Source organism: Typopeltis vanoorti, chromosome 2, assembly GCF_054136105.1.
Source record: "Typopeltis vanoorti isolate ZY-2024b chromosome 2, IOZ_Tvanoo_1.0, whole genome shotgun sequence".
NCBI classification, from domain to species: Eukaryota; Metazoa; Arthropoda; class Arachnida; order Uropygi; family Thelyphonidae; genus Typopeltis; species Typopeltis vanoorti.
Window position 1 is genome coordinate 172,431,898 of NC_143550.1, and position 23,709 is coordinate 172,455,606.

The window sequence follows — 23,709 nt, forward strand, 5'->3', positions numbered from 1 at the left end:
AGAGTTTTATTCTATTGATTATATGTATGATACATAAAGTTGTCTTTGGTACACATCCCTTTTCTGTTTAGTTACCAGATATATTTATATATATTTGCCCTACAGTAGCACAAGACAGTTATTCCATGGTAGAACAATCAGTGCCCTGTGTTTTTAACCAGAAATGATAACATGCTGTACATCATTGTCACATCAGTTTCAAATTGCTTGTCAGCCAGGTGCTCCTTCAGTTGTCTTAGGAGATGGAAATCACTCACTAAAAGACTTCACTGGTTGTTGTCTCTTACAGACTGTTGTGTGTGTGTGTGTGTGTGTGTGTGTGTGTGTGCGCGTGCAAAATATATATTATGAATGATATATTTATACACAGTTAGCTCTCATTATAGTGAATTCACTTACTGTAACAATCTACTTGAAAATCTCAGCCAAAGTTTCATGGCATCACTGATATGCTAAAAATATTTCACTATAATAAACTATCCCTGTAGTCCTTAGAAGGTTTGTTATAGTGAGAGTGGACTGTGGACTATAAATAAGACATAATCAGATCGATAGCCATTTACAGTGCATAAGAAAATGACAAACATATGACTAATAAAAAAAAAAAAAATAGAAGAAGATTTGCAAAACTGTGTTGTGCTTTTGTATATTCAAGCTAATAGGAAAGCTAGGAAAAAGGGTTCAGAAAAATATTTTCTCAATATTAGGACATATTATGAGTTTCATAAAATGTGATAATTGTGTATTTATGTACATACATTATAAAAAATATTATAATAAAGGATGTACTTTAATAATAGTGCCACTATTATGTTTAATTTGGTAGTTTCCTTATGTTCTACCTCTGATGTATGTCCTTTCTATGGTTGCAAAAAGAGATGGCTGGATGGGAGTGTCTCATTTTTTAGATCTCCAGGAACCACAGGATGTAAGATAATTTTTATACTAATGTAAGAGTTTTTGCAAGTTTTGCAGTTTTTTTAATTGTTGTATTTTATTCTTATTTTATAAACCTATTTTTCCCCCCTTTATAAATTGTTCTGTTCACAATATCCTTATTTTAAAAAAATTCAAAAGGTAATTCTCAAAAAAAAAAAAGAAAAAAACTAGAATAAATATCTGTAATATGTAGCTTTGATTTGCACCCTTATACATGTAGATAAATAGGTTTGGGTGTTGCTAATGGTTATTCATAATAGTGTCTTATGGCATAAACAATGGAAGAAAAATAATGAATGTATTAAGCTCATATTTTGCTAGATGGCTTCAGGATCCAATTTAGAACTGTTGTAAAACACACTGCACTCAGATCAATGTAGAAACAATTCAAATTGTAAATAAAAAAACAAAGAACTAATGCCCTATCAAGACCTCAAGGGGACCAGATTAACATAAAGTTAATTCAATGAAGTTAGGCTAAATGTGGACTTGGAATGACTATCTCCCCAATTAATGCAGATATGTTAAGGTTAGGGGGAGTGTTTCATAGTTGATGCCAATTCCAAAAATAGTCTCCTATAATGACTTCTGAGCAGGACAATTGTCTTTTTCCATTTAATCTTTTGAAGTAGAGTATCCAGAGTATTATCTCCCAGTCCTGACTTGCCATACAGGTGATCATAAATGTAGTTTTTTTATGTTCTTCTCGACAGACATTAACAGATCTACTGCTCCTTCCAAAGTAGGGAAAATTACATGCAGAAGAAACTTATGTACTCTAAAATGTGCAAGAGGATGAAGCTATCCTTTGGAGAATGGAATTAGGTTGCTAGCTGGATATGGATGCGGTGTGACTGCTTATATAAGTACTTTCAGTGTATGTGGATAGAAGAGATAATTAACCATCTGGTAGGTGTATAACTAGTGCATGTCAGAATGAAAGACAGTTTTTTGTTTCTTTTTTTCTATAGTGAAATGTATTTTGGGATGTTGGCACATTTAAATGTGCTAAAAGTGTATCCAATGTGTCTTGGTCGTGAGACTTAATAAGCAAACGCATAATTTAAATAGCATATACAGACCTGATTTGTATGTAACTATATTGAGTACATAGTTTTCTAGAAATGGGTTGATGGGTGCCACAAAAAAAAATTCCATATAAAAATTGGTTGGCAGGAAGGGAAAGGGGGGATGAAAGGACTCAGTGCAGGCCCATCTAGTTGTGTGTATAATTTTCCTTTCAATGAGAAATTAAACATAGGTATTGTGAATTTCCATAATTCAGACGTCACAGGGTGGAAATATTGCTTAATAAGGTCAGAGGGCTCTCTCTCTCAGCAGTACATTGATAAATAATGAAGTAATATCAAAGCCCACCATGATGTCTGAATCTTTTTGGTTAAGATTTCTTTATTAAGGTTTTAAAGTGAAAAGACTTTTTAACAAAGGAGAGAGTGTAGCCCATGCTGTGGGTTAAGGACGAAAAGGAATGAACATTGGGATCATGATTTTTTGGAGCCCCATATATCCAAGGTAATTTAATCTTTTTTTTTTTTTTTTTTTTTTTTTTTTTTAACAGTTACACACTTTTTTTGGGGGGATTTTGTAGGATTCTGATGTATAATATTGTAATATAGAGGAGTCCTTTAGATGATTATTCATTTTTCTGTTATATTTTGTTTGATCCATTATGGCAGTTGCATTACTATTGTCTGCTTTGTTTATAAATTTTGTTGTTGTATAAGTTTTTTAAGGCTACTATTTCTTTAGGTCTAATGATGCTTGCAGTACTTAAGGGTCAAAGCTGGGTAACTTGGAGGAGATCTCCACATAGCCCTTTAAGGAATGAAGAGAACCAACAAGAGCTTCTGACCTAAAGTCCAGTCCTCACTGTCTTATGATGCACTTTTTAGGTATCTACCTGGACATTGAACAAGAATGAGCTGGCAATTTGGGATTCAGCAGACTAAATTATATTCTTATTGGCTTAAATCAAAATAACATGAAATTCTTTCATGTTATCTGGGACTTCACCCAGTTAATCAAGGTTTCCCCCCATTGTTTTTGTTAGGGAACCAGAGAAAACAGTGACATCAGCAGAGCTCAAGATTAGCACTATAAACATAAGGAGCATAAATGAAAAAGAAATGGAACTAGCAGAAAGTATCAGGTGGACATAATAGGTGTTATTGAAACAAAGAAGACAAAAACAGGTGAGATTTTTCTGAGCAACAAACAAATGCAAAATATTCTATTCAGGGAAAAGGAGGAGTAGCTGTTGTATTCAACATTAATTATCAGGGTAATCTGGAATGCAGGTAGTATCGTGTATCATGTAGAACTATAATATAAAAGTTTTATAGTGGCTGCATCATAATTCAGAATGTCTAGTTAGAAAGTTGAATTCCATATGATTGGAGTAGAGTTCTTATAGTATCCATCTATAAAAAGGGAAATAAAATTTAATGTGAGAATTAGAAAAAATTTTCTACTTGAGTGGGGAACTGAACAGTGAGACTTATTTGTGGTTATGATCCAATAGAGGGTTCTATTAAGAAAGAAGTTGAAGAATTTTTCGAAGTATTAGAGAACACAGCTGATACAGAGAAAAAGGGTCGGTTGGTCCTTGTAGGATATCTAAGCAGCAGAGTTGGAAATGATACCAAACATATAAAAATGTTTTGGAAAAATTTGGAGAAATGCAAATTCCCATGGAGAGAAGGTGAAAGAAATCAGAAAGTCTATTGTTATTGTTGATAATCATATCTTTGTGTTGGTTTAGTACACAAGAATATAACACGCAATTTTAAATTGGAAGTGATCACCATTTAATTTTGAGGATGATGAAATTGAATATCATATTGAAAATAAAATAAGGATGTTTTAAAACAAAGTAAAGTTGAGCAAGTTTCAGAGGTGAACTTATAGACTCAAATACATAAATATTATTCAAGAAAAAAATGAAGGAATTTGAAAATAAGAACTAAATCTTGGAGATTCATTGGGAGATGCTGAAGAAAACATTGATTGATTCAGCTGGAGAATGTGGTGAGGTTGTTAGAAAGAAACATCACAACTCAATAGTAAACTTGGGAAGTTGAAAAGGCAGTCAAATAAAAGAAGAAAGCATATCGAACAGTTTTAGCAAGCAATTCAGCTTATGCTCTGAGAGCATCAAGAAAAAGGTAACAATACAAAAGCATTGTCAAACTAGCTAAACAGAGATCATTGGAAGAATTTGGTAAGAACATGTAAGATAAATATCAGGAAGGTGACAAAATATTCTGGAGGTTGTAAAAGCTTTAGAAATAGAGGAAAGAGTACTATAAAGGAATTAGAAATAATAAAAGTGATCTGAAAACTGAAGATAAAGATATTCTCGATGCCTGAAGTAAATACTCGAAAAGATTTCTAAATGAAACAAGTGATAGCACAATAGAAAACATTCAAGAGAAATTCATTCAAGAGTTTGTATATCAGTACTTGACCTAAAAAAATCCATCAAAAACCTGAAATATTGAAAGGCAGCTGGAGGATGATCTTCAACCCCAAATGCTCAAATGTGGAGGTATGATATAAAAGTTTTATAGTGGCTGCATCATAATTCAGAATGTCTAGTTAGAGAGTTGAATTCCTTATGATTGAAGTAGAGTTCTTATAGTACCCATCTATAAAAAGGGAAATAAAATTGAATGTGAGAATTAGAAAAATTTTTCTACTTGAGTGTTTTATCAAGATTTACTCAGGTCCTATTATTATTATTATATTAAGCCGGCCTGGTTGGCTGAGTGGTTAGTGTACCCGCTCTCCAGCCAATAGGCTGCGGGTTTGAATCCCACGTAGGCATGGATGTTTGTGATTGTCTTCCACCTTCATACATTCATGTATGAAGATAGGCTGCTCATCATCATCATCATGTAGTCAGAAGACTCATGGTGATAGTCTTTATTTGCATGCTATTTGTTATTCACACAATACATATCATATCTCCTATTAAACTCATTCACTGATGAAGCACTCACAACCACCTCTGGAAACCTTTTCCATCCATTCATCACTCTCCAAGCAAAAAATCTAGTCCTAACATCTTTGTGAACACTCTTATACACTTCTCTCCCATCTTATTCTTTCCCTTTCTGCCATGTACTGAAAAAAGTCTTCATTGTCAATCTTGTAAAGCCCCTTGAATAATTTGCATGCTTCTACTGTGTCTTCCATTCTTCACCTGTTCACCTGTCATGTTTTTGAAGTTCACGGTTTTTGAAGTCCACAGATCTTCAATCTATTCTCATAGGGATCATTCCATAGACCTGCTACTATCTTTGTTACTTGCTTTTGGATCCTCTCCGTCACTTGTGCTTGGTCGTCCAGATGAGGCCCTATTAAAACATTTTGTTCTCTTTCATAAGATTTTAATAAGTCTTATGAATTGATGTTTTGCAGTTTTTGTGTAATGAACTTTTTTAAATCATTTTGTAAGTTTCTAAGGTTTTGGGAAGTGATTGCTGTCAGTTGTGTTTATATTTTTATTTATTTATTATTTTTAAATGAATTAATTATTTATACATCTGTTCCTACTTCTCTGAACTCTAATAGTGTTTCCTTGCTGCAGCCGAGACTTGATATTTTATGCATGCTATATGACTCGTTGATAAATTTAAATGTTGTTACCAGTTTTTCTGTCTTCTCCCTGAAAGAAGCCCATATTGAGCAAAATATATAGGAGTAATAAATTATATTTTATTTTTTCTTACATGTGTGAAGCCGTTATTCAAAAAATATAGTATGTCTTATGCACATGTCTCTATTGAACAACTAATAAGCCTTATGAAGGGGAAACACAGATGACCTAGTGTTTGCCTGAGTGTACCAGGGATAGAAGGATGAAAAGGAGATCCAAAAAAATAAAAACAGATCAATGCATCACTTATCAGGAGGTGAAAAGAAGTACACAGCAAAAGTAGCAGCAACATCTGGTTAACCTTGTCCCAACAAGAAGGCAACAGTAAAGAAGCAAGTAGAGATGGTGACACATATGTCAGTCTTGCTTTCTCACAACTACAATATCCCTGAACTCAATGACTTGCTTTCTATCTCCTTACAATGAATAAAAGAGAAAAATCGATATGGACTTACTCCTGAGGACATGCCAGAAATGGTCCCACTACATGAAAATCCTCTTAGTAAAAAAATAATAGAATGTGCACTGCAGAGGATCAAAGATGTTCCTCCAGACTGGCCTGTTAACAGATAGCATGGATGGCTCTGTCTCCCCCCCAACACACACACACACACACATGAAGATGAAACAATTATAATATATCTAGTGCACTAGATAAAGTCCAATTTGATGACTTCTTGGATATTTTTCACAATGACGAAGAGATGATGGATACTGGCCATCCCCCCCCCCCCCAAAAAAAAAATAATATCCCAATCATCATCAAATTCATGCCATGCACCCTCAAGGGGTGTACAGGATATGATAGTACTACATGAAAAATTTACATCATTACTAGTGTTAAATTGTGAATGAAGCTATGTTATGTAATTTATTATTTTTCATTCACATTTAACATTGCTTATTAAATATTAATCATGGTTTATATAAATTTATTTATTATTCCTTAAATAAGAATTACTAATTAAATATTTACTCAAAACCTGACCTATTATTAGTTTATAAAATAATAATATGTTTAGAATTTTGTATAACTAAATATATATGGTGTAACGTAAAGTGTTATTTTATATTTAACTGTATACGTAATCAAAAAGTTGAAGAAATAGCTTAAATATTATATTGTTCTTATTTGTGAAATATTTAATGTTATGTAATCACTCATGTAGCAGTAATATAGCATACATTACATTGGCGAAATGTTTACGCTTAGTCTGTTGTCATGGAGACGCACGCGTAAACAACCACGAGTGGAGTAGAACGTGGCGTTCGAACGTAAGGTGGGAGTGAAGGTCAGATATATAGAAGGATATTAGAGAGAGAGGAAAGAGAAAGAAGAGGGAAGGTCATAGATAGGGGAGATTAGAGAAGAATTATTATTAAGAAGGAGTGAGGAGAGAGTTTTGCGGAACCAAGATTATATAATCCTCAGGGCAGAGATTTATGAGTATAGTGTTCGGAAGTGAACCTATAAGTAGTGAAACATAAAGTTTAATGTTATAAGCGAAAACTGCTGTTGTTATGAAGAAAGGTTGATGCCGTAATCAGATAAAAGGAAACTGGACAGTCAATGCGAAAATTCTGATTAGTTCTAGTTAATCTGGATTACGATTAAATTCTATGTTGCCCTAGGAAAAGGTTATATTGATTACTTGGAGAAAAGTGAACAGGAAAAGATATTAGTACCTAATTACTGTTGTTTGGAATAGTGAAGTGCGACTTGCAGTAATACAGTTTAAACTATGGAGAGTATTTGTTATGTGTGTTCCGCTAATGTTAATTAAGTTAATTCATAAGTGCCCTCTGAATAATTTGATGTATTGAAGAATTTGTCTGGTAAGAGTAGTTGTATAAGTTTCTCTATTCTAGCATTAACTGTAATATACCTCCGATGCTCAAGGTCCGGGAATATATTTGCTTGGAATATAGCTTACGTAGTTTATTGCCTGCTGTGAATATAAACATTGAGCTGATAGATTTGTGAAGACTGAATAAGATGTGAAATTGTTATATTAACTTGAGATAAGAAGATTTGTGTTTTTGAGACTGTGAATAGTATATAAAAATTAGAACATTGAATTAGCATCAGTGACCTAAGAAGAAGTGTTAAGTTAATTGTATAGTTCCATTTTAAAATAGAGTTCTTGTATTTGTTAACCATATCATATATTAAATGTTTATTTTGTTGATCTAAATATTGTGTTTGCCTGAATTCCTTATTATTGCACCGTTCATAAATATTCGAATCTTGCGGGAACCCCAAGTAAAAATGATAATAGATGATTCGGCCTAATGAGATGACTGTTAACTTAATTTAGAACTGATCCTACTATTTATATAGACTAATCTAAGAATAGGGTGGCGCAGTATAAATATAAATTTCCCTACTTTTAGATCGGTGATCAATTCGTAATTAGTTGTATTATTCATAAAAGTGACTTGAAACTAGATAGAATTAGAACACGACAGAAAAGAGTCGTCACGACACTAGCTTCCTGTTTACAATTTTCTTCCAGATCAGTCTGTTACAAGACTCCAATATTATCAGATCTTATATTTCTGTCGTTTAAGGAACTTTGTACCGTATCAATCCACCTATATCTTGGTCTTCCTCTGGGTCGTTTTCCTGCCAACCTGGCAGAGAATACTTGTTTTGTCAATCTTTCCTTGCCCATTCTGTTTAAGTGACCATACCACCTGAGATTAGCTCTGCTAATGCATTCCTGGATGCCAACAATGTCAAGTTCTTTCCTAATATCCTTATTTTTAACATGATATTGCCATTGATGCCATCTGTTCACGCCTCTAATCTTTCTCAGGATTCTCATATCTGTGGTCTCTAGTCTTTGGTCAAGTGTTTTACTTCTGACCCAGCTCTCAGATCCATAAGTTAAAACTGGTTTGAACACTGTCTTGTATACAGCTAATTTAGTCTTCTGACTAATTTCTCTCTTATTCCATATGAATTTATTCATTTGACTTCCTACTATACCAGCTTTATTGATTCTGTTGTCTATTTCCATATTTAATTTATCATCTTCACTAAAAATCGTGCTTAAGTAGCTGAAATGTTGTTTTACTTGTTCCACAGGTTCTGCTTTCAAAACACAGTTGACATTTCCAACAATTCTACCTATTTTCATTGTCTTTGTCTTTTTAATGCTGACCTTCATACCATATCTATTTTAGTTCTTACTGGATCTTGCCCTTTAAAGACCGTAATTTTTGATTTTTCTGTTGATATTATCATTCCATAATCTTTGACTATCTCATTTAAATTAAAAATATCTTTCTGCAAGTTATCTTCAGAATTTGTAATTATTGTTTGGTCATCGTCAAAAAGGAGACTTAAGTATACAGTAGGAGAAAGTTTAATACCTTGATGGAAATTTTTATTCCATTTCATTATTATTTCATTTAGATAAATATTAAAAAGAGTTGGTAAAAGGGGACATCCCTGTCAGACTCCTTGGTTTATCTCTCTCTTGTATATTATAGTTCATGATTTAATCTTATTTGTATTTGATTATTTTCATATATATTCTTATGATAGGTTTTAGAATATTATTTGGTATTTATATTTCTTCTATTAATTTCTTCTATTTCATTGTCAAATGCTTTTTCAAAATCAATAAATGTAATATGCATTCCTAAATTGTATTTTCTTCTTTTCTCTATTATTAATTTTAGGCAAAAGGCTGGGTCTATATACGGTCGTCCTTTTCTAAATCCATTCTGTACTTCTAAAATAAAGTTTTCGGAATATTTTCGGAAAGGAAAGCATACTTGTACCTCTATAGTTTTTAGGGTCATCTCTACTATCGTTTTTAAAGATAGGGATCACAGTTGCTTTTTTCCATTCTATTGGGGATTACTAGTTGAATAGATTTTATTTAAAAATAATAGGAGTCGTTCTTCAAACCTTATTCCTGCGTATTTATATAATTCGGAACCTAACTTATCTTCTCCAGGTGAATTTCCATTTCTTGTTTCTTTCAGGCTGATTTCTAATTCTTCTTGAGTTATTTCATTTTCATTAGATGTTTGTCAGTTATCTTCTTTAAATTTTTATTCTGTCCAGAATTCTGTATAGAAATTTAGAAATTCTTCTAATTCCAAATTGGTGTTTAATTTTGTTTTCTTTAGTATCTGTACTTAAGTGTTTCAAAATCATATATTCACTGGGTATTATTTTATATAAATCATGTTCTAAATTAGAAACAAATTTGTTCCATGATTCTCTGTCTTTTTCTGACTTCTCTTTTAGCTGTGGTTCTTATTCTTTTATATTCTATTTCATCTTCTAATCTTTTACTGCTTAACCATTTATGTTAAGGTCCGTGCAGTTAGCCTAGAGGCTTTTTGCTTCACAACCATATTCCTGGGAAAGGAGTGTCCTAGGTTTGATTCCCATCGATGATGTGAGGAGCTTAAGGATCTTCCTCAGCCATAGCCAAGTTAGCTGGTCTTGGGTGTGGACAGCAGGGTTTTTTCCGCTAGTTAATCTGGGGTTTTTCATCCCACAAGCAGGCAAACTGGCCCTGTGAACACACACGGATTACAGTCATGAACTTCCCTCAAGGGATGCAGCAAGGAGTGATGAACCGGCCACAATAATTTCATCATGAACCCCTCACTAGGGGACTCTACCAGTCCTAAAGGGATGGATGGGATCAATAAATCAATCATTTAGGATAGGCTTCTTTTTTCATTTTGATTATTTCTTTGATTGTATCATCCGATATCTTCAGTTCTTTCCTTTTATTGAATCTTTTGGTCTTTCCTAAGCTTTCATTGGCTGCTGTATTTAGTATAATTTTTATATTAAGCCATTCTATTTCTTCATTTTGTTTTATTTTATCTAAATATTGGTTAATTCTTTGTTCATATAGCCACTGTATATTTTCATTTAATAATCCAGTTTTATAAACAAATGTTTTAAATTTTCTTTCTGTTCTTGTTATTTGTAGCCATTTAGGTGGTAGTCTTGATTTTATTTTAACAAGGAAGTGGTCACTACTTATTTCATATCCTCTGTGAAATCTAACATATAAAGAGAACTTGGATGTTTTTTCATTTAAGATAAAATAATCTAATATTGATTTCCATCCTCTTGCTGCCCAAGTATATTTATGTATGTCTTTATGTTTATAGAAAGAATTCATTATTTTTAGGTTATTATAAACTACAAAGTCTAACAATTTTTTACCATTCCTATTTGGAGTATGTTCTCCATATATTCCTATATTATTATTAATTTTTGTGTTTCCATTTCTTGCATTTAAATCGCCTGCTAATATTTACATAATAATTTTTATTTATTTTATTATATATATTTTGTAACTGATTATAAAAATCAATATTATCCTGTTATCTTCCATCTTCTTGGACATATAAACCAATAATTGTTAATTAACCTTTATCTATTTTTATTCTAGCTTCTATTATTCTTTCATTCCATAATTTATAATGTTTCAACTGTTGCATAAGATAATATCCATTATCAAACATCTGCCATCATCAGTCGTTAATCAACTGCTGCACCTTTTCAGAAGAATTTTCTATGATGATAGGTTTCCACATTGTGTGGTAACCTGTTTTATTTATAGGGAATGTGGAGAGTTTTATAACCCCCAAAACTAACATTGTACAGTCCTGAAACGATCTTTGTTATCCACCACTGTACCCTTTCCATAGTTAATTAATCCCCTTGAAATCCTGGGAACCAAATTGAGAACAGTGGTCTGAGTGTTGTCTGATCAATGCAGATGAAATCCTAGCAGAGTTAATTAAGGCCATAGGGGATCAAGGTAGAAGAGCATTTCATAGATTGATTACAAGGATATGGGAGACAAGATCATGGCCTAGAAACTGGAAGAAGTCTATTTTCATACCACTACATAAGAAAGGAGATATGAAAGTGTGCAAGAACTATAGAACTATTAGTTTAATATTTCATGCTAGCAAAATTTTATTGAAGATCATGCTAAATAGGATTGAGGCAGAGATGCCTGAGGAACAAGCAGGTTTAGGAAAGATAAGGGCACCAGAGATCAGATCCTTTGCCTTAGACAGATCATAGAAAAATATAAAGAATTTAGACTCCTTCTGGTAATGTGTTTCTTAGATTTTTTCTAAAGCTTATGACTGTGTTGCATGTGAAACTGTGGGAAGTGATGAAAAGAATGGGGTTTCCTCAACACACTATCAGGTTTAATAAATTTACTTTAATCCTTTATCCAAGTGTGAACAAACAAAGTTTGCACCTGAAAGTATCTTCAGGACTGGGGTAAGGTGGTACAACACCAGGGCACTCCTTGCAAAGGTGGAGCGAGCTACCAACACTCCTTACTCAGTATCTCCCATAATGCAAAACACATCTCCTTGTGGATATGTCTAATGTTATGCATTAAGGGAAGGGCCACTACCCAGACTAGTTTCGACCTTTATTGAGGTCTCTTCAACTTTAAAAACTTTCAACACTATCAGGTTGATAGCCAATTTATACAGAGAGCAAGAAGCCAAGGTAAGAACAGGTGTTGGATTGACTGATTGGATTCAGGTTGGAAAAGGAGTAAGGCAAGGATGTTTACTTTCTCCTCACTTGTTTAGTATATATATACAGAGGACATCATGCATGAAGCATTGGATAAGCTCAAGAGGAATTGGGAGAGGTGGTAGATTGATCAGTAATCTGAGGTATGCTGATGATACTGTACTCCTCTGTAATGACAAGGAAGAACTAGGACAAATTTTTGATAAAGTTAACAAGATCAGTAATAACAGAAGACTTGAACTCAATTCTAGCAAGACAAAGATTATGGTTCTCAAAGGAAATACAAACAGGGAAGCTCTTGAGAAACAAGTGTACTTTAATGGAGAAAGAATTGAGGAAGTCATCAAGTTTGAGTACCTGGGATCCATTATTAATGTGAAGCATTGCTGTTCAGAAGACTTCAGAAGATGGTTAGGAATGGCTAAAACAACAGTTAGAGACTTGTCTAAAATCTGGAAGGATGGATCTATCTCCATGGGAACAAAGTTGAGGATTTTAGATGCAGTTGTTTTTCCAACAGTGACTTATGGATGTAAGACTTGGAACTTAAAAAAGTCAGACAAGAAAAGGATATCTGCTTTTGAGATGTGGTGTTAAAGAAGGCTGTTGAGGATATCATATACTCAACAGAGGATATCATATACTCAACAGGCATACAAATGAATGGATGTTAGAAAAGATAAGTAGAACTTTAAGGCTCCTTAAGGATATTGACAGAAGAAAAGTTTAAATATTTTGGACACATTAAAAGGATGGAAGGGGGACTTCTCAGAACAGTAATAGAAGGTAAAGTTCCTGGAAAAAGAGGATGGGGTAGACTATGAACGAGATGGATGGATGGTGTGTGTGTATGGAGTGACTGATCTTCAGAGAGTTGAGGCCTACAGAAAAGCAAACAACAGGACTACATGGTGAAGCCTAGTGTGGCACATCACCGAGCATCGGAGTGACGATACAGCATCTGTGGATGCCCAGTGAACATACAGATAGAAGAAATTCATTTAAATTTTGAAAATATTTTAATTCTCTAGTTTCTAAATTTTTTAGAAGTTTTACTTTCAGCTCAAAAGCATTTTATATATCATTAATGCTTTTTCCACATCCTTGTAGCCATAAATTTAAAGAATTTAAATGCAATTGGAACACATGGCAATTGGAACACAGGCCTAACATCAGCAAGGGCAATGGCAAGCATCTGGCAGAGTGGTGTAAAGCTTGCTGCCATTGGACTCCGAAGGAGCAGAAATGATTCACTGGAGTGATGAATTGGGCTTCTTCCGATGGAAGAGTCTGACTGAGTTTGGAGGATGTCAGGAGAATACTGCCTGCTCAAATGTGGTATACTAACTATGGAAGTTGAGAGATCTCAACTCCATCAATTACGTGTGGGATGAATTGGAATGCTAATTATTATGAGCCAAGCTGAATCATCCCAACATCATTGACCAACCTCACTAACTCTTCTGAAGAATGGAAGAGAATTACTGTGGCAACATACCAAAATCTAGTGGAAAGCTTTCACAGAAGAAGATTGAAGGCTGTTATAGTAGATGTAGGTGGGCCAACTCCATATTGATCCTTTTCTAATTTAGAGTGAGGCTGGAAATGAGCATTATCCAGATATTTTTGATCAGATAGTGTATGTACAATAGAAACAAAAATTATGAACTTTAAAATTTTAATAGTAATAATAAAATATGTTGAAATTGTTTCTGTCAGGAGGAAGAAGTTAGTTTGTTGAAATACTGTTCTGTATTTGCTATTTTTAGCCATAGATGGTGCTCCACATCAAGAAGTAAACGTAAACTACAGATGATTAAACATCTGTAGATGCATGCACTGGTGGCACATGCATCTGTTGCATACACCACCAGCTGTTCCAGCTGCATGATTTAAACTATATGAATTTAAAAGATATATTTCGGTGATTACACTACGTTTTTTATTATTCAGTTATACAAAATACTGAAATAATAGTTCCTGACAAGTTTCGTAAATCATAGGATTTACATATTCAGGGAGTAAATAGTTTAACTTAAAGTTTAAACAAGATAATTAATAAATACAAATCATAACCGTCTGGCTATTCATAAAACTCAAATAACAGAATGCAGATATAAAACGTTATTGACATTGAACAATACTGGACGATGTCACGTATTCTTGTTCATACAGTCCAAGCTCAGATTGAGGTAGATTTTTTATTAGAGCTGACCACACTTGATGGAGAATTAAACCTTGATTTTTATTACATTGGGTTGGGTTTTTTAGCATATTAGCAGCTTCTTTAAATTTTCTTATATAACTGTTGTTTTCTATGTATGACATCGTCATTTTTTGCCAGAGTACATGGAAGTGGTATGGAAAGCAAGACCCATTTTTTGTTCTCTTTTGTATTGTACGTCTTTTTGGTGTTCAGCCATGCGTATTTCTCCTGATCTTCCTGTCTGTCCTACATAGCAAATCCAGCAAGAGCAATGGATTTTGTAGACTCCTGGTTTTTTAAGAGGATGATGAGGTGGTTTTGGTGGATGTAGGAATCTTGAGATTTTTTTCCATAGGAAGGAAGGCTACTTTGATGTTGTGTTTGTTCATTAATTTGGCTAGCTTGTCTGTAACATTTTTGATATAAGGAAGCAAGATTGCGTTTTTGTAATCCTATTTTATTGTGTTAGCTGGAGGCATTTTAAGGATTCTCTTGATGGTTTTTGTTTCATATCCATTCTGTTGGAGGATTTGTGTTAAGCATTTTAGTTCTTCATTACATCTTTCTTGTGCTGGAAATATTGTATGCTCTGTCTCGAAGAGTTTTAATTAAGCTTATTTTTTGTGAAGGATGGTGGTTTGAGGTTGCATTTAGAAATCTTCCAGTGTTCGTCAGCTTCCTATATCCTGAGAAGGAGAGTTTACTTTTTTCATTAACTTCTAATAGAATATCCAGAAAAGGAAGGTTTTTATTTTTTTCTTGTTCTAAAGTGAATTGTATGGTGTTGTGCAAATTGTTGAGATAATCTTTGAAATTGATAAGTTCATCTGTTGTTCCACTGATTATGATGAAAATATTGTCCACATAGCATAGCCATATTTTTGGTTTTTTATGGTAATTCTTAAGAGCATTGTTTTCAAATTTTTCCATAAATAGGTTTGCTAATACCGGTGATAATGATGAACCCATGGCCAGTCCTTCTTTTTGTTCCCAGATTCTGTCTTTATAGGTGAAAAAAGTATTGTTTATACAATGTTTAAAAAGATTCAAGATGTCCGGAGGGAAGAGGTCTTCTAGGAGATTCAAAATTTCTTGTCTTGGGATGTTTGTAAACAAGCTGATAATGTCTAGACTTGCTAAGATGTCTGTTGGAACAATATGTATATCTTTCACTTTTTCTATGAAATGTTTACTACTTTTATGAAGGAAGATGTTTTTCCTATATGTTGTGAGATCATGTTGGTGAGGTATTTCGCTAAGTTGGAAGTTGGTGAATTTATTCCATCTACTAATGTAGGACAGACAGGAAGATCTGGAGAAATACGCATGGCTGAACACCAAAAAGACGTACAATACAAAGAGAACAAAAAACGGGTCTTGCTTTCCATACCACTTCCACTGGACACGATATACTCTGGCAAAAAAACAACGATGTCATACATAGAAAAAAAAAGGGAGTTCGAGGTTATATTCTAGTGTGTAGTGTTCGTGCAAGCTCCTGATAAGATAAGTATTATTTTCAGTTATCGTTGATAACATTACTTAATATTGCGTAGTTTTGTTTGCCTTGCGTATTTTAGTGCATCTATTTGTGTGTTTTTGGTGTGTTATAACTTATTATTTGATAAAACACATTGCAATAATTATGGCAAATGTACGAAGGAAAATGGCGGCCAGTAATGATGGTTCGCCGTATTTATCAAAGGACGATAGTATAAAAGAAATGAGTCAGTGTACTAGCTGTGAAATGTACGCTTTGCAGAGTGCGGTTGGAGTGTGGATAGATGATAATAAAGGATTGAATGTGTGTAGAAAATGTAGGGAGAATGAGGAATTCAAGTGTATTTCGGATCGTGAGTGTGATATTTTTGTCAAACTTCAGAATGAAGAAAATAGTGATATGACAAGAAACGGCAAGGTTGTACATGAGAATTATGAGAATGTGAATGTAGAAAGTGTGAATGATAGTATTAATGGTTTCTCAGAGAATAAAAAAGATGAGATAGATGCATTGAGTGAGATCGCGTTGTTGAATGGTGCGATAGAAAGGGTAAAACAGCAGCTAGAGTGCATGAACAAAAGTCGACTGAATGAACCAACCAATAATAAAAGGTATGACAGGAAAAATAGGCGTATGAATGTGAACATGAACAAAATGAAGGATAGAGTGCTGTATGGAGACTCATTAGTACGAGGTGTGTTAGTAGAGGATTTGACAAAATCGTACCAACCTGGTGAGACCATAAAGGATGTAACTGAGTCTATTAGAGAGCAAAAGGAAAGGGTGAAAGAAATGATTGTTGTGGCAGGTACGAATGATTTGAAAGGAGATAAAATGGAAATGATAGAAGACCTGAATGAATTGTTTGAGGTAGCAAAAGAAAAGAGTGAGAGAGTTACAATGATTAGTCTTTTGCCACGGTATGACAGTGAAATGTTTAAAAGGAGGGCCATAATTGTGAATGACTTTATGCGTGGGTTATGTATGACGAGTGGTGTGAATTTGTGGACGTGTGGAGCGAGTTTGATGGGCGAAAGGATCTATATAAGATGGATGGCTTGCATTTGAATGGTTATGGTGTAAGAAGACTTGAGAAAGTGTTGCTGAATGTAGTGGATGTGCATATTCAGGGAAACTAGATTTGTTAAGGGGGGGGGAGTAGATATACAATCATTAGGGAGGCAGTTGAATGTAAGAATGAATATAATATGCTAGAGCAAATAAGGATAACAAACCAGAGTGGGATAGTTAATATAAGGCATCAAGGTAGGGTTGGGGCTAATGGGGGTCTTAAATTCATGTACACTAATACTAGGAGTATTAGGAACAAGAAGGAAGAGTTTTTGGCCATGGTTGGCACTTCCAGACCACAGGTTATTGGTATTAGTGAAACATGGCTGACTGTAGATGATATAGCTAGTGGGATTGAATGTGATGGGTATAGTGTGTTCAGGAATGACAGAGAGAATAAAATGGGGGGAGGAGTATTGTTGATGATAGCTGATGAGCTACAGCCAAGGAGAATAGAGAAAAGAGCACATTTGAGGCCATTTGGTGTGAGATTGTGGCTAGCAGAACTAAATATACAATTGGGTGCTGCTATAGACCAGGTGATGGAAAAGATGGTGGTGACAGTATGCACAAGCAAATAGAAGAAATGAGTGGAAGGAGGGTGATTATTATGGGAGATTCCAACTATGGTCGCATTGATTGGAGTGAGGAGAGGACACACGGGAGGAAGGAATTGGATTTTATGCGGTTATTAAGGGATAACTATCTGCGACAGCATGTAATGGAAAATACTAGGGGTCAGAGAGTGCTTGACCTAGTAATTACATCTGCGGATTTGGCTGTAACAAATATGACCACATTGCCACCAATCGGTGAGAGTGATCATAGGGTCTTGACTTGGGAGGTGGCTAAAGGTGTAGAATTTTCAATTAAGACAGGGTACATGTGGAATTATCGGGCTGGAAAGTATGACAAGCTTAGGAGTTTGATTGGCTCAGTGCCATGGCATGTACAACTGCAAGGACTAGAAGTTGATAGTGCATGGGAGGTAGTTAAGAAGTGCTTGCATGAAGCAATGGCTGACTGTATACCTAGAGTCCGAATAATAAATCAAGTAGGGGTTAAATGGATGAATAACACCATTAAGCTTGAGCTGCAAAAAAAGAAACAACTATGGAGGGAATTTAAGGAGAAAGGTGACCGGCAGGCACATGAACGGTATAAAACGCAGGTAAGAAGGGTAACGAGTGTGGTAAGAAAAGCAAAAAAGGATTACGAAAGAACGTTGGCCTTGCAGGCTAAAGAGAATCCTAAAGAGTTTTTTAGATATGTAGCAAGTAAAAGGAAAAATGTACATGGCAGAATGATTTTAAAGAATGCCGATGGTAGGGAGGTAACTGAATCAGTTGAGATAGCTGAGTTACTGAGTGAGCACTTTGCAAGAATATATCATCCAGGTGGTGACATTGCAGAAACGAATAAACCAGTAGATTATATGGGAATTGTGGTGAATGAAGTGGAGGTGAGTAGTCTATTGCATAACCTCAATGTCAATACATCTGTGGGATTGGATGCTATACCAGCTCGTGTAGCACGAGAAGCAGCTAAAAAATTGTCAGTACCCTTGACCATTTCGTTTAATTTGAGTCTCGGGTCTGGGTTGGTCCCGAGCAGGTGGACGGAGGGGAAAATAGTTCCACTGCATAAAGGTGGTTTCAAGACTGCTGTTGTAAATTACCGATCGATTAGCATATCAGGAATCATTGTGAAGGTCTTAGAGAAATTAGTCAAGAAAAGAATACAGGATTGGATAGATGAAAATGGGATATTGTATGGGGGACAACATGGTTTTGTGAAGGGTAGATCATGCCTCACTAACTTGCTCATGTTTTATAACACAGTGACGGCTGAACTGGATAGGGGTAATGGATTTACAGTGATACTACTGGACCATGCCAAGGCCTTTGACAGGATACCACATGGAACCCTAATCAGTAAACTGGAGCAGATGGGGATAAATATAGGGTTGGTAAGATGGATAGGAGGGTGGTTGAAGGAGAGATACCAGAGAGTGGTTTATTCAGGAGTGAAGTCAAAAAGACGGCTTGTGACTAGTGGAGTGCCGCAGGGCTCTTTTCTTGGACCACTGCTTTTCAATTTGTTCATCAATGATATTGGAAAGGATTTGAGAGGAAGTGTTCACTTGTTTGCTGATGATGCAAAGTTGGGTAGAGGAATTGTGAGTGCACAGGATGTCAAAATTTTACAGGATGATTTGGATAGTTTGGAGGACTGGGCTAGGAAAAATGGATGTCAGTTTAATGTGGCAAAGTGTAAGGTTATGCAGTTTGGGGTGAAAAGAACAGCAGCAGTATATCGCATTGGTGGAACCGTACTCCAGGAGATTGATGAGGCCAGGGATTTGGGAGTGCTGGTGGATAGGGAGTTGAAGTTTAGGTGGCATGTTGCAAAAGTGACTAAAACAGCTCACCAAATCACTTGGCTTATGAAAAATACTTTAACATGTAGAGACAAACAAGTTGTTGTTCCTCTGTATCGAGCCTTGATAAGATCCCATCTGGACTTCTGTGCCCAGTTATGGGCACTAGGGTTTCTTCGTGATGGGGAGGAAGTGGAGCGGGTCCAGAGACGAGTGACCAAGATGATAGCAGGTCTGTGGAATGAACCTTATGAGAATAGGTTGAGGATTTGTGGGTTGCAGAAATTGGACGATAGGCGAAGGAGGGGTGATATGATTGAGACATTCAAATTACTGAAGGGTTTTTATAAGATTGATCCAGAAGATATTTTTGAAAATATGACTGGTGGTGGGAGGACTAGGGGCCATGCATGGAAGCTGGGCAAGAGCGTGGTTGACAAGGGGGTTAGAGCTAGGTTTTTTACTTGGAGAGTGGTGAATGAGTGGAATAAGCTTCCAGAGTCTGTTGTGGGTGCTACGACCGTGAATGAGTTCAAGGCAAGATATGATAGATACTGTGTGAATGCTGAATAGTTGTTCCAGACATGATGTTAGGGCCCCCCCTCGATGAGTCTGTCGACTCCTTGGAGTTTCCCGGAATAATAATAATAATAATAGAAAACAACGGTTATATAAGAAAATTTAAAGAAGCTGCTAATATGTTAATAAACCCAACCCAATGCAATAAAAATCAAGGTTTAATTCTCCATCAGGTGTGGTCAGCTCTAATAAAAAATCTACCTCAATCTGAGCTCGGACTGTATGAACAAGAACATGTGACATCGTCCAGTAATGTTCAACGTCAATAACGTTTTATATCTGCATTCTGTTATTTGAGTTTTATGAATAGCCAGACGGTTATGATTTGTATTTAGTAATTATATTGTTTAAACTTTTAAGTTATACCATTTACCCCCCTGAAGATGTAAATCCTACAATTTATGAAACTTGTCAGAACTATTATTTCAGTATTTTGCATAAATGAATAATAAAAAATGTGGTGTATTCACCGAAATATATCCTTTGAACCAATTAGCCACAGACGTCTATGCCTGCAATATATGAATTTACACTTTTAATTCAAACAGTTCTAACCATGTGATTGTGCCATCAAGCAGATGTTACATGACCCTAATGGAAGTCAGTTGATATATGTCGAGAGCCATTTTGTTTAAAACTTCCATTAGATTTTTTAGTTATTGAAAAATTATTTCTTTTAGATAAATTATGGACTCTACAACTGTGTTATAAATAACTGTTTTAATTTCCCGATGTTTCAACCTTCATATGAAGGTCATCATCTGGAGTATACACATATATACAGAGACAAGCTGAATTACATTTCACACAGTATGCTAAAGAGACAATGATTTGATCAGCGGTTATTCTACTGCCATGACCTCTAGTGAAAATAGAATATAAAAAAAATTAAATAAATAAAAAAATACAAATAAAAATAAAGAAATTAGTTACTTAATTAAAAACTACATCAAAGCTATATTCTGTTTAAGATAACATCAGAGAAACATTCTTTCATATAGATAGTTTTCTTACAGTAACAATGATGTCCTAATTTAACATGACAATTGTTATCAGGGCCACCATGACCTCTAGTGAAAATAGAATATAAAAAAAAATTAAATAAATAAAAAAATACAAATGAAAATAAAGAAATTAATTACTTAATTAAAAACTACATCAAAGCTATATTCTATTTAAGATAGCATCAGAGAAACATTCTTTCATATAGATAGTTTTCTTACAGTAACAGTGATGTCCTAATTTAACATGACAATTGTTATCAGAGTCACCGAGAGGGGGTGGCATCTGAGATTTTTTTCACAGGCCCGGCATTGAAAAGGGCCCGACGTGTCACAAAACTGGGTTTATAATGCATGGTTTTAATTCTTGTAATAATACAACAATGATAAAGGATAATGGCATATCGAGAATGATACTGTGTTTTGTTTTAGACAGATGGCTAGGTTCTTTAGCTCGCCATGAGTGTCCGGAAGACACTGATTCTCTCGGCGTGCATCGCTGTAGTTATAGCGGGTGATGACGTCAATAGGCATTCATGCAAGGTTGTTGCAGTCGGCTGTGCAAGCACTAGCTAGTAATTGCATTCACAGTAATGTTCCCTGCCAGAACACTTTGTTCTTGTTAGTATTTTGATAGACGAAGGTTTTGTGATTGTTTGTAAAGTGTGCAACTGTATAGTGTAGGGCGTGCGCTAAAAAATAAAAGTAAGTATTCTTATTAATTTGATTTTTTAATTATTAAAATTATATATTTTTAATAATAAAAATTTGACCAACACAAATGTATCATCATAAATCTGGACATCAAAAACAAAAGGAGAACAGGGATCATGAGAAGGCAAAAGAAGAATTAAAAAATAAGCATTTACTGCTGAAATATTTGAAGACAGAAGAACACCAAGATATTGAAAAAGTGATGCAATTTTTTAAATGGGACCCAGACCGCAGACTTGTCACGAGCCAAAAAATTTCTCTCTGCGGCCCTGATTGTTATATTAGATTTAAGATTCTGGATTACTTATGGCCGTATTTATAGTTAACTCTTATGGAGAAAGGTTAAGTGGGTAGAATATGCCTTCCATATGCTTGGGAGTTTTAGACCATCATTATTGTTAAGATTAGGGTGGTTGATAAGAATCTCACAGGCTTCCTTAAATTTACGTTTATACCATATTTTGGTGTAATGTAAACAACTGGTGCTTTTTAAATCAATTCTATGTAAGGTGTTCAGGGCATGATCAGAAAGGCCAGCTTCACTATAGTTATTATCAGTGCTTTTTTTTCTGGAAAGAAAAGGTGTCGGTACTCACCATGAAGATGTTATTACAGCAACTTCCGCACTTTTAACATATCCTCCGATATACTCTCGCTGTCTCGCTTTGTTGGCATGCTTTGTGCGCTGCACTCTCCTTATGATCGTAAATCTTTTTTCTTAATGACATTAACTGTTGTTTGCGAGATTCTCCAAAATGACTGATTTTACCATTTGCCCACTCTGTTGAAATTTTCATTCCCATGTGTTTATCGATGGCAAGACTTCCGACATCACGACACACTTTACAGCCCAACATTTTATTCTTGACATACAGCCACAGCATTCGGGCCAATCATTATCAGAATCTGCTTCCTTTTGACCATGTGGATCTTCATTCTTGGTTTCTTGATCCCCTTCACCAAGTGTATTTTCGGTGCTAGTTTTCTGTTTTACAGGATCACAAGCAGATTCAACAATTTCTGCTTCTTCAGCCTTCCTTTTTTTTTTTACTCATTGGCATAAAGTAACTGCTTATTTTACTCATTTTGAACAATGATTGCACTGATTTAACTTAGGTTAATTCAAAACTCACGTGAACACCTGCCTATTGCAGAATGAATCTAGAACTGATAAACTGATATTGGAAGCAATTGGAAGTGAACACAACTTCCTGTTTCTGGTAGTGTACCAACCTATGAAACAGGAAAGTAGGGTACCAACTTATGAATAATCAAAACTGAAAATTCATTTTGTTAATACAGTACCATCTACTGGAATATTTATCATTTTGCTGTCAATAAATCTCAAAATTTTAAAAACTTGAGAAAAAAGGTGCCAGCTGCGTGCCGTTGCGTACCACCAGAAAAAAAGCACTGGTTATTATATTTAATGGGTCATTTATGTTCCTTTAAATTAAATTAACCTGTTTCCCCTATATAGGGTAGATTAGGTGCAATAAATACAGTATACTCCAGGGTGGGCCAGCAGAGGGAGTGGCTCTTTAGATGAGTTGAGTAAGCTCTTTAATTTTGCAGGAGGTTTAAAGGTGGCTTTAAGGTTGTATTTTTGTAGTAGTCTGTTTATTTTATCTGATGTCCCTTTAATGTATGGAATGGTTATAGTTTTATTTTAGTCTAGTTTATATTTGTTTTTTAGTGAGGTCTTGTAGAGAATTTTGTTGAAAGTATTTTGGCTGTAACCATTTTTTAAGAAAGTATTGCTGATAACTTTAAATTCATCTATAATAGTATTTCTCAACGTTTTTTGGATCATGCTCCACCTCAACACTTCAAAGATTTTGATATCCCACCCCATCGCCGACAGTGGTGAATGTTTTGAGTATATCAGTGATGAGGTGATGAATGCAACATCATTTTCTAATTGTTCCCCAAAATATTCAAATTGCCTCCCTGTGGGGCGTACGCCCCACGTTGAGAAACACTGATCTATAACACTTGTTCATTGAAGCAAATCTTCAAACTCCTGTTTTTTAGAATATTAATGACACCTAGTTTTTGTGTAGTGGTAGGAGTTTATGTGT

General features: G+C 34.9%; 1 protein-coding gene across 1 annotated transcript in view; it reads left to right on the plus strand.

Annotated features, from left to right (window-relative positions):
• The window catches only part of LOC150109672 (neurobeachin-like protein 1), a 1,254,229-nt gene that overhangs the window by 362,951 nt on the left and 867,569 nt on the right, over window positions 1–23,709 (plus strand). The window contains exon 15 of the mRNA XM_090413954.1: window positions 827–928. Within this exon, the coding sequence (XP_090270080.1) occupies window positions 827–928 (102 nt within the window). The remainder of the gene's footprint in view (window positions 1–826; window positions 929–23,709) is intronic.